Source organism: Rattus norvegicus, chromosome 2, assembly GCF_036323735.1.
Source record: "Rattus norvegicus strain BN/NHsdMcwi chromosome 2, GRCr8, whole genome shotgun sequence".
NCBI classification, from domain to species: Eukaryota; Metazoa; Chordata; class Mammalia; order Rodentia; family Muridae; genus Rattus; species Rattus norvegicus.
In genome coordinates, this window is record NC_086020.1 from 217,887,484 (window position 1) to 217,899,708 (window position 12,225).

The 12,225-nt window shown below is 39.8% G+C and overlaps 1 protein-coding gene across 28 annotated transcripts in view; it reads left to right on the forward strand.

Annotated features, from left to right (window-relative positions):
* Window positions 1–12,225, forward strand: part of Camk2d (calcium/calmodulin-dependent protein kinase II delta) — a 263,575-nt gene that overhangs the window by 189,160 nt on the left and 62,190 nt on the right. For all 28 annotated transcript variants that reach the window (XM_006233285.5, XM_017590604.3, XM_017590613.3 and 25 more), the window contains 1 exon segment: window positions 2,489–2,572. In XM_006233285.5, coding sequence (XP_006233347.2) covers window positions 2,489–2,572 — 84 coding nt within the window.

Below are 12,225 nucleotides of genomic sequence, written 5' to 3' on the forward strand. Positions count from 1 at the left end.
CACTTTAAATATTAAGTGGGGGAGAGAATCTATTAGCTATATTTCCAACAGTTGGTATTTCTATTTCTTTGTTGTCTGTTTTAATATTCCTATTCGTTCTTTGCAGTAAATGCCATGCTATCCCTGGAGACAGTACATTCTTATTAACGTTGATAGTGTGTATGTGTACATATATATATATATATATATATATGTACACATACACACACACACACACACACACACACACATACACACACCAGTCCTACATTCTTAGGAGCTAAATCTCCTGATGAAGAAGACCTTGCCTCCTTGCCTACTGTGCTCCAGCAAGCTATATTCACAAGGTCATTGTACAATGTACGGTTTCCTGAAATTCATGCGCTTGGATGTACGATTCAGAATATTTAGACTAGTCAACTGACAGTTCAGGCGATGGGGTTCTAAGTAATAATAAGAATGATAACATTTTCTTGACATTTTAGTCTCAGAGTGAAGGTTCATATATTTTATATTTGTATTTATTTGTTTATTCAAACTCTCATTATATAGACTGGGCTGGTCTTGAACTCACAATCCTATGACTTCAGTGCTCCAAATACTGAGATTTTTATACATTGTGTGCTACCATCCTTAGCTTGATCTTCGTTTCTTATTGTAATGTAGTAATTTGTCTTATCCAAAGAGAAAGTCATTAACTCTGCTGTTCTTGGCCGTTTAATATGGCTTGGTTACTTAAGACAAATGGAAGTTTACTACTTTTTAATCATGGACTACATGGATCGCATATGAAAGAGTGAAACTGGCCGAGATAAATATAGACATCTAATGCATCTAATGAGAATGATGATGAAACAAAACCAAGACTCAAATATTAGCATCATTACAGGAATGAGACAGTCACTTCTGAGAGACCTTAAAGGGGCTTGCCAGGTCAAGTGCTCAGAACAAAAGCACATTGGATGTGTGAGAGGAATCTGAAAGCACAAGGGTCTTCCTTCGAACTTTAGATGAGTTTTTATTGTATTCTCTGTGTCATTCCTGAAGACTTGGGAGGGGGTGATCACAGCAGAAAGGGTTATGAGGTCTACAGTATTCCAGGAGCATCGAGGGGCCTCTAGCAGCAATTGTACCCACCCTACTTCTCAATGACACCACATTATGCCCTCAGGTAATCCTTGACCTTCAAGCAGTGGAACCTGAGTGGATTTAATGATAAGCCTTGTAAAACTTAAGCTGTGCAGAGGGGCACTGCCCTGGCGTCCTTTCTCATGCTTCACCATGTCCTTCCAAACAGAGGAGAAAAAGAGTAATACAATGAATGAGGATTAGATAAAAATAAAATGAAATCATTGGCTTTTATTTAATCTAATTTTTCTAGAGAAGTAACTCGGTCATATATCTTCTCTCTTGTATGTCTTTGTTTTGTTGGGTTTTTTTTTTTTTCCGAGAGTAAGTATAAGCTCATTGCATGTCATGTGAGGAATGAGTCGTTCCTTGGATGCTCAACCTCCCAATAAACAAACGTGGTAATTCAGCCTCAGTTACTGGTTTATGGTTAGAGGAACCTCTGATTGAGTGCTCTTTTAAAGAGACTTTCCATTTTTGCCTTTTAAAGGATCAGTCTCAAATGAAAATGGTCACCTTTGTTATTTTTAAATACTCTTTATTTGAAAACTCGTTTTCAGAAGTAGAAAATATTTTCCACTGGAGTCTAGTTACAAACTTCATTACTGCTTAAGCTTTCCTTATTGGATTCTAAACCACTTTGTATAACACAAAGTTTCTTTGCCATCTACGCCCTCACTCCAGTCTTCTGAAGTTGGAGGTCTTGTTGGTCAGCATTCAGTGGTGATTCATCCGAACGTCCCTGGTCTCCACTTGGTTGGCAACTGTGAATACACCCTGGATATTTATTAGTACACATTGAACTGATATTTTTCTGGGCTTATTTCTTCTCAGAATGAGTTCTTCAGTTACTGGTAGTCCTGTCCCTACCCTTGTGACCCTGTGCCCAAATGATAATTGTTTTAAAACATATATCTGAATATTTGCTTTACATTTGTCCTAGCATGTAGTTGTCCAGCCCTCCTCTTTATAGGTGACTTTCATAAGCACTTAGATGTCACCTTTTGCAAAGAACTAATCTACTCTGTTTTCTCCTTTTTTTTTTTTTTACAGATTTATTTCCTCCTCTTTTGTAGGTGACTTTCATGGGCTTTAGGGGTCACCTTTTGCAGAAGATTAGTTTTATCTACCCCCAGTTTTCTCATTATTATTTTTTTACAGACTTAGTTTGAACTTCCATGTAAGCAATGTTTCAAACACGCAAAATAATGCGCACACACTCAAACACTCACAAAAACACACATTTTTAAATAAGCTGCATGGAGGAGAAACAGAGCTTATCTTCAGTTAAAGAAGTCCTCTAAAGCATCCTGTCTTAGTTGATCATTTTCTACTGATGTTGTCATGCCAACCCTGGTTCAGGAGCATCTGTTTTCCCTAGGTTTTGCTGGCACACCTGGGTATCTTTCTCCAGAAGTCCTACGTAAAGATCCTTATGGAAAACCAGTGGACATGTGGGCATGTGGTAAGAAATCATATTTTCAAGCAAATTTTGTAATAGACCAGTGTCTTGATCAATTTGGACTGCAGTAACAAAACACCAGAGACTGACTGGCCTAAATCACTAAAAAGTATTTTAATGATCCTAGAGGCTGGAAAGCCCAAAGTCATGGTGCCTATAGATTTACTGTCCAAACAGAATATACCTCTGGAGTCGTACATGCCCATTTTCTTTTTGAGTTCACACATGATAAAGAGTCTTTATCATAAGGGCATCAAAATCTGAGTCATGAAATTTTTTTCCTCCTGAAGGCTTCACTTCTAATTTTGCCACAGTAAGGTTAATGATGTCACCATGTGAAGTGGGGAAAGGGCACAAATTAGCAACTCGGAACCTTCAAACTTTAGCCTCCTAAAAGATTCATGAAGACGTGGGCAAAGTATGTGTCTCATGGTTTTGATTAGGGCTGGAGTGGGCAAGTTGACGTTTCCAGAAGTGTTCTGCTGAAACCAGTGCTTTGTTCTAGAATAATGAGAACAGATATGGACAGCCTTCTCGTGGTTATGCACTCACACTACTGAGCCAACCAGTTCTTCTAACAAAAACTGTTTGCCTAGGACGCCTGACAAGAATTCCAAGAATGAGAGTAAATCTTGAAATAATGAGTGAAGTCTGACTCCAGCCTTATTCTGCCAAACCTAATAAAAAAATATCCTGTGCAGACCTAGCCATGCAAAGGGGAGAATTGCAGCATCATTTCTCATAATAACATTTTTGCATGTTGACATATTCTTCAAATAGTTGGAGGACTGAAATAAGGGAATCCTACGAATTGCTCCAAATATTTTTCTACTAAGGTTCTCAGCACAACCTAGTGTTCTAAGTCTTACACAGCCCCCTTACTCCTGTTTCAAACCAGGTGTGACTTACAAAGTCTGACTGTGGTGTTCTGTAGGCATGTTTCAGTGCTGTGTTATCGGCAAACCTAGAAGATGATTTTAAAATTGATTTATAGGTTCTGGAAATAACTTCTTAGATTCAGTCTTAGTTTAAAAGAAATATCTCTGTCAGAATGATATACTATCCCACACTCCCTTACTTGTCTGCTTTATGTTCCTAGCAGCAACCTGATATTTAATGGCAAACTGAGAGAATCCAGTGTGTTCTGAGTTCCCTCCATATCTTAAAAGGTGGTTATGCAGGGTTGGGGATTTAGCTCAGTGGTAGAGCACTTGCCTAGCAAGCGCAAGGCCCTGGGTTCGGTCCCCAGCTCCGGAAAAAAAAGAAAAAGGTGGTTATGAGAAGGGGCTGTAATTGTAAACATATCTGGCTGCCAGTCTTTGGTTTCCACTGACTCTTAATATCTGTGATTGTTTTTCCTTTTAACTAAAATAAGAATATTAAACCCTCGAGGAGTTCTGGGAGGGTCATGCGAGGCACATATTTAGGGAAAGCATTTTACAGTATGTAAAATGCAAAGTCATCATTACACTGAAAGATTGGAAGTGACACTTAAGTCAAAGGCTGAGGTCTTAGATGTGTCTCAAGCGCTCTCTTCCCTCTGCCTTCCTGAAGCTGTTTTTTTAAGATGAACTCCAAGGTACCTGTGAGCGAGAGCTGGTGCAAACTCTTCTTTTCCATGTCTTGATACTGACAAGGTTTGTAGCTCAAAAAGTTTCCCTTATTTTAGCTCCCAGCCCAGATGTGTTTTTGCTAATGAACTTAGAGCATGCAGATTGGACCACAGCTCAGGCTGACTGACAATAGCAGATCTTACGGAGTATTGTCATAGTCTTGAAAATATTTTGAAATGTAGTAGAGCCATGTTCTGTGAAGTGTGCGAGTGTGCAGATAGAATGCTATGTTTAGACCTTAAACTCTAGAGGAGGCACATGGGAAGTTACTGGTTTGGAACAAGAGGAGAGTTCCTGAAGTATTCAGACCAGTGTCCTAGCTCTGGGACTCCTAAAAAGCTAGACTTGGTCACCCACTTTAAATGCTAAAGAGACTCTAGATGGAAAAGCAGAGACAGAAAATGTAATCAATGGGACCACACTGGTCAGTATGAATGAAGAGAGGCAGTGAACCCAAATCCGTGTTTGGGGTGTTGGTCATGGAGTAAATGTAACGGGGAGCAAGTGGTAGACATTGCTAAGAAGCCTCCATCAAAGTGTGGCTTGTTTACTGTCTCAGTTCCAGTTCAGTGATGATTGAAGAACTCTATTTGTGAGGGGGGCAAGTTGGTGTTTGTGTACTGCTCCAGGATGCAGTCTGGCCATCATAGATAATTGCCTCCCCTTAAGAGTGGGCTGTCCTACCAGATGTCGTTGTAACTGGAATCCAAAGTATCCGGAGGTTGAAGACAGTGCCTTGTATTTGTGTGTCTTCAGCCTTGAGGAGGAACCAGATGAGTGCTACAGGTTTTTCCATACATACTGCTTGAATGACTAGGATTACCATTCCCAAGAATTAAACAGGAGTCTGACCCAAAGTGAAGAAAGCAGATAGAACAGAAGGGAAGAAATGCAGAGACTATAGACATCTTTTAGTCACATGTCTAGAAATTCTCCAGAGGCCACATGACCCATTGCTATATTCAACTAAAACCTCTCATAGCACATATTTAGGGAAATGACCACCACTGGGCACCATTTACTAGGATTTTTCTTTTTTTCACCTCTTCCTCATTGTTATTTGTTTCAACTCACTGTTTGACGTTTTTGTTATGTCCTCTCAGCTGACGTGAAGGAATATTAAATTTAGTTATAAAATGGCATCTTCTTGCTTAACATTTTTTTTTATTTTAGCATATGGCTTGCTTTGAGGGTAAACTTCTTCATTCATCAGCTCTTCTATGTCTGTCCAATTAGGTTTTTTATTGGTTTTCCGTTTTGTTTTGCTTTTTGTTTATCTGTTTTAAATAGATACTGGATTGTATAGTAAGAAATGATGTTAGGTAATTTTTTAACGAAAGAATTCCAGAGAAAGAGCTATTATTTAATGTGATTTGGGCTGTAAGCATTCACCATGACAGAGTCTTTGTCATACTAGTAGTTGACACAGAACAGTGCAGCAAACACAGCCATTAGAGACTAAAGGAAGGCTGTACTGTAAAACTTAGGTCTGTCCCTTCCTCCCAGTCCCATGCTCCCAAAAGTATGACTTAGACTCAAAATATATTTACAAATACCTTGGCCATCTAACTAGGCTTTTCTCTTATTAGATCATAATTTAAATTAGCCCATATATTCTAATGTACATTCTGCCACATGGCTAACCACCTGTTGAGTACCATACACCTATCTTACCACATTTTCTCAGGCAAATCTCCTGTGCCTGGCTCTATCCCAGAATCCTTTCTGCCTCCAGATGTCCCACCTCCTATTTCCTGCCTAAGCCATAGGCATTCAGATTTATTACTGACAGGTGCCACATCCATACAGACAGAAGACATTCTCTCTACAGTGTACACTATTAGAAACATGGGAAGTCTCGGCAGCACCCTTGCCTTGCTTTTATGATCTCAGAGTATGGCCTGACTGCTACCTGACCTTTGAAAGCAACCAGCCCATTAGTGAAATGTAAATAGTTAACACAAAGGAAGCCAGAACATAACCCTGTGTTCTGCCATTACCAGTAGTAAATTGGTTTCAATGGTTTTCTTATATATAAAGTCCCTACTGGACTAATGTTTATAGATGTCACTAGATTGCTGGCTTTTAATAGAATTTCTCCCATAAAAATTCCTTAAAAATAAAAGAAAGGAGGAGGAGGAGGGATCCAGTAAGCATAGACTCGCCTCTCAAAATATAGTCATGCTTCTTAGGACTTTATTTGTCTTATTAGATGTCGCTCTGAAGGATCATGAGTGAGAGTATATTGCTAGTGGTCACAGAATGCACCATGACTTTGGCCAAACCTTTGGACTACTATAGAGCATGTTTCTGCTTTTCTTGCACAGTGAACTGTGTGTTCGTAGCCACATAACTCCAGGGAACCAGCCTTTTCATACTTTAGCTGGAATAAGTCAACACTGCATGTTTTGTTACTCTGAAATCCCAGCCCAGTTGACAGTGAGCTGCTACAGTCAGTGCTGTAGCTTCCTGACACTGGGCCACCAGTTTATCACCAGCTTCAACAGTCACCACCCAGAGGGCCTTGTGCTCAAATATAGTCTTTACCAGTGCCCTCCTCCTTAGAATGAATGACATTTTCTTAAATGTCTCAGTGAAGACCTTTAAGAATGCCTCTTATATGTACGTGCAATACATACATTTCCCAAATTTGGTGCTTTTCAGAGTGTGAACTACAGATTATATTTCAATATGTTCTGAAGTCTTATCAAAAGTTCAGTTTTCTGGGACATGCCCCAGAAGTATTAGATAAAACTCTCTGAGGTCACATGACCCAGGAACCCCACTCCTGGGGGTGTATTTAAAAGACTTGAAAGCAGAGTCTTGAAGATATTGTGTATGCCTGTGTTCATAACAGCATCATTCACAAGAAGGTAAACATACCTATTGACAGGTTTATCTATTAAGCATTATGCCACATATAATAGTATATTATATTGCCTTTAAAAGACAGAAAATGTTCTCAACATGCACTACCAGATGGGTGAACATAAAGGCATTGCATTAGTGAAATAGAAGAATAGCATGAAAACACCCTGCACGAACGTGTTAAGGTAACAGAAGTAATTTAATTCACAAAGTCAAAAAGAGGAGAGGTTTCAGTGTTGTGAGACACAAGCCTTCGGGAGAGCTGCTCTTAACACTGTGAATCTACTTGACACCACTGAACTGCACCCTTGAAAAACCATGCATCTGTTTCCTGCACTACATGATGTTCTGTGTTTACACATAATGCTTTCCTTTAAAAAAAAAAAAGGCAACTGCAATAGACAAAGTCTGTCAGGCGAGGCTCAGGGTCTTCCTTTCTTTCCAAGCTTGCGTGTGAGTCTGACACACATCACACTGCACACCAGTGCCCAAGCCACCCAGAGTCTCCTGTGAGGCAGCAGATTTTAGGATCTACACAATACAGCAAAGGTTGCATATGAGTGTCAACCAGGCTGCTGTAACAAAGCAGCCCAGAGCAGCATGTGAACCGCACAGATGGATGACACATCGTTCTGGAGAACAGGACACTAAGACAGCAAAACCAGCGGTGCTTCTAGTGAGGACGCTTTTCAAAGCTACACACTGGCAACATCCCACTCTTACTCTTCAGCTAGTGTGACCTCTACAGGATACCTGAGGGCTCCACCCTTGTGAACTAGCTACCTTCCACTCCCACAAAGCATCATAAGAGGTTTAGGGTTTCAACATACAAATTTCTTGAGACAACTCATACATTCAGTTCACTGTGGACGCTCCTTAGGCATCTTGGCTATCTACCCAGACCTTCTATTTGGGGCAATATCAACATTTATAATTTATCTTTGGCAACACTATTCCACGGTATAGACAGTTTTATCCTCTGAGAAATGACTTTTATCCTGATAGCCTTGATGTTTCTAGTTCCTGTTTAACCCATGATTGTTCTTTATCTTTCCAGCCTAAGAGCATTAGAAGACATGGGTGAGCCATGCTCATCTTATCACAGTTCTCTCTGGCTAACTGTGCATTTCCAGGTCCCCCTGTAGGCACATAGTATAGTGTGCTCCACTTAGCAAGGTGAACTAAATGTCTTGTGTGATTTCTCCTTTAACTTTACCACAGTTTCTCAGCTGTCCATCGTTTCTTCTTCCATGAGAACAGCGTTAAAATGTTTGATCATTCATGTGATTTTAGGCTTAATCATTTTTTTCTAATATTAGCTTTCGTTAAAATAACTTTGGAATGTTTTTGATAAGGTAGGCTTTCTTCCTAATCAGTAATCAGTGCTTCTCAAAACTCTGATTAATCAAACATCTCTCATATCTTCCAAGCGCAAATTAATACATGAACCAAAGAAAACAAGACAGCACCATTTAACAATGTTATGTGTAACCAATTGTGTCAAAAAAAATTTCATGCTGTTGATTTTAGGAATGTTGAAATATACAGAAGGAGAGAGTACCATAATGAGTAGATGGCTAAGGTTTCTTCATCTTTCCCCCACGTATTCCCCTATCTTTGTGTTTTATTCAAAATCTAAATGTCATGTCAGTATATCTGTACAAAGACCAGGCTCCATGTGTAGGTCAATAATACAGCTGACTAAAACGGCACAGCAATGGCCACTGTCACGCGTTGTCTTCACATTTTCCCTGGCCTCTTTCTTGTTTCACAAGTTTGTTATTAATTTGTTATCCTTTCTCTCTTAAATCTGTTTTGATACGTAGGTTTCATCACTGTGTCTCCGTCTACTCATTTTCAGTGTATGTGTCTCCACAGAACACACGTATGTGGTCACGCTTAGTCTTGCTGTATGTGTCCCTCCTGTCATTTGTAGTACTAGCTGGTGCGCTACTCTCTCTGATATCTTGTCCTGGAGAGTATAGGAGTACCCTGTCATTCCAGAAGGGGAAAGAAGCTAAATAACACTGAGTTTCTGTTCACGTGAAGCTCATTTCCACCTACCAGAGATGGAGCTGTTACAAGGTTACTAAGAAGAATAGCACACTAGGTTAAAACACACACACACACACACACACACACACACACACACACACACCTCTATTTATTTATGATAGTAAAATCTAAGAGGTGTTCTGAAGTTTGGAAGACTCATAAGGTAAATGAGTGATTTTAAAAACAGGTTAATAAAAATCAAAAGAAATGGACCATCACTTGGTCTTTCCCGTATGGCTGCACCTTAGAGTAATTAGGTAATGGAAAAAGTTTTCCTCTATTTTTAAAAAGGTGAGATAGGATTGGAATACCAACTTGTAAAAAAAAAACGTTCAGGCAGTGATTAGCAAAAGCCAGTTAGGTCAGGTCGTAACAGACCAGTGTGTGGAGGTCACACCAGCACTCCTGAAATGTTCATTGAGGTGTTAATGCTAATTGTCAACTTGACAAGATCTAGAATCACCAAGGAGACAAACCTCCAGCAGTGCCTTTGATATCCCCATGAGCGATCATTTAAGGTAGTTTAACCCTTTGGACACCCCTGTGAGATTTCATCTAGGTTAGGTTGACTGTTGGACACCCCTGTGAGCCATTGTCTAGGGTAACCCCCAGATGCACATGTAAGGGATCATTTCAATTAGGTAATTTAATGGAGAAGACCTACCATGGAAGAAAAGTAGCTGCAGAGAACTTTGAAAGTGTTACCAATCAACAAGCCTGCCAGTACCTTAACTGCTTGTTACAAAATGCTATTAGCTGCATATATGCCACTATATAGGATTAAATGAAGTGATGATTTAAAAACACATGCAAAGAACATTACTTCTGAAGAAGCTTTGATGCAAGATTATACAACTCGGCCAGCCATTCTTTATTTCCAGAGAATAGAACTATAAGGAAGCATAATTCAGAAGCCCTTGGATTCTAGTGAAAAAATCCAAAGAAACTTAACAAAATACTTCAAAGAAGCCTTGACAATATTACCTCAGTTACCCAATAGTACTCTTCTTTTGTCTAAGTCTTTGAGTCTAAAGTATTTTTTTATTTCTAATATTTATGCTACCAAAAGTATATATTCTATAGAAACTGCATTGTCATTTATCAAATGACGAAATCATGAGATGGCGTGTGACTTTTCCTGGTGAGGTTTCTGAACAAATTTCTGCTCACCCCAAATTTGGCAGCAGTGAGAGATCAAGGAAGATTACACTGCAGTCCAAATTGGTGAGCCAGTGAGTTTATGGGTGTTACTTACATGAACATGGATAACTCAAAAGCATCTGAGTGACCAAAGAACCACCCTACTATGGGTGGCAACTCACAAAAGCTGCAATCCTGGAACTTTCAGCAGTGTGAAGGCAGCTTGGCCAGTGGGAGAGTCTCCTCTCCATACCAGTGCTTACTGTGCATATAACTCTGGTCAAAGAAGGCCTTATGGATCTGTTAAGTTTTAGGGACTTCCTGAGATAAGGTTTGTGAGTTGCTTTCTTCCTCTATCTTAAAGAGCCTCCTTTCAGGATGGAAAGTTTTGATATGGACCTTCCTGGGGCTTAGCAAGCTTTCCTGCAGTGTGAAGGATTTCAGTCTTGAGGACATTGCTGTGCAGTCCATGTGTACTGTGCATTGTTAGCTTTCCCTTGGACAAAAGGACTCCATGACTTCCACTTCCCAGAGAAGTAATGTTAGATGTCAATTGCTTACAAAAGCCTCAGGAAAGAAAGGCCTAAGTCAAAGCGGGAAATGCCTCAGTTGCAAGGCCATCATTTTTAACAACCTAATTCCGTGTTTATTAGGAAAATGTCTAGAGTCACCAGACAATGTTGGGATTATAAAACAAATGGTTTTTTCTCCTTGCACCATAGGTGAGAACTAACAGTATTTAAAATGAATTTCTTTTCTCTCATTGTGGAAAAGTAAGTTTGTTTAGAATCATCTGTTCCATCAGACAATAAAAATATATGAAAATTAAATTAATGCACATTAGTCTACAACAGTGCAATTTATAAAATACATTTTCACCTTTGGTATATAAGCTATGACAGTTTTTTTAGATGACTATTATTTTAAATATTTTATTCCATGTTAATCACTTTTCCATTTTATGACAAATTGTCATAGATAATGACAGGTTGATTGTGGCTTGAAGTTGTACAAGTTACAGCCCACGATATATTGGCCTCTGAATCATTTTGACCTGTGGTGACCTTGTAGAGAATTTACAGAACACATGGCAGAACAAAACCACTTACCTAATGACCAGGGAGCAAAAGAAGAAGAAGCAACCGGAGTTCAACATATTCCAGTAGTTAGAGATAGCTGTAGGCCTCACCTCTTAATAGCAGCTCCTCTACTACTGAGCTAACAATGACTTCATGAAATTCATAGGCAAATGGAATGAACTAGAAAATATTATCCTGAATATTATCAATCACAGAAAAACACACTTTGTATGCACTCATTGATAAGTAGATATTAGCCTGAAAGCTCGAATTACCCAAGATGCACTCCACAGACCACAGGAAGCTCAAGAAGAAGGATGACCAAAATGTGGATGCTCCCACTCCTTCTTAAAAGGGGAAAAATATCCATAGAAGGGGATATGGAAGCAAAGTTTAGAGCAGTGACTTAAGGAATGGCCATTCAGAGCCTGCCCCACATGTGGCCCATATATATGCAGCCACCAAAACTAGATAAGATTGATGAAGCTAAAAAACGCATACTGAAAGGGACCGGATATAGATCTCTCCTGAGAGACACATCCAGAGCCTGTCCAATACAGAGGTCAATGCTAGCAGCAAACCACTGAACTGAGAACAGGACCCCCTTGGGGGGAATTAGAGGAAGGATTGAAAGAGTTGAAGAAGCTTGCAACCCCATAAAAACAACAATGACAACCAACCAGAGCTTCCAGGGACTAAATCACTACCGGAAGACTATCATGGACTAACCCAGGGCTCCAACTGCATATGTAGCAGAGAACAGCCTTGTTGGGGCACCAGTGCAAGGGGAAGCCCTTGACCCTGCCAATACAGTACCCCCAGTACAGGGGAATATAGGGGGACAGTAAGGGGGATGTATAGGGGAATACCATATGGGGGAGGGGGAGAGGAGGGAATGGGG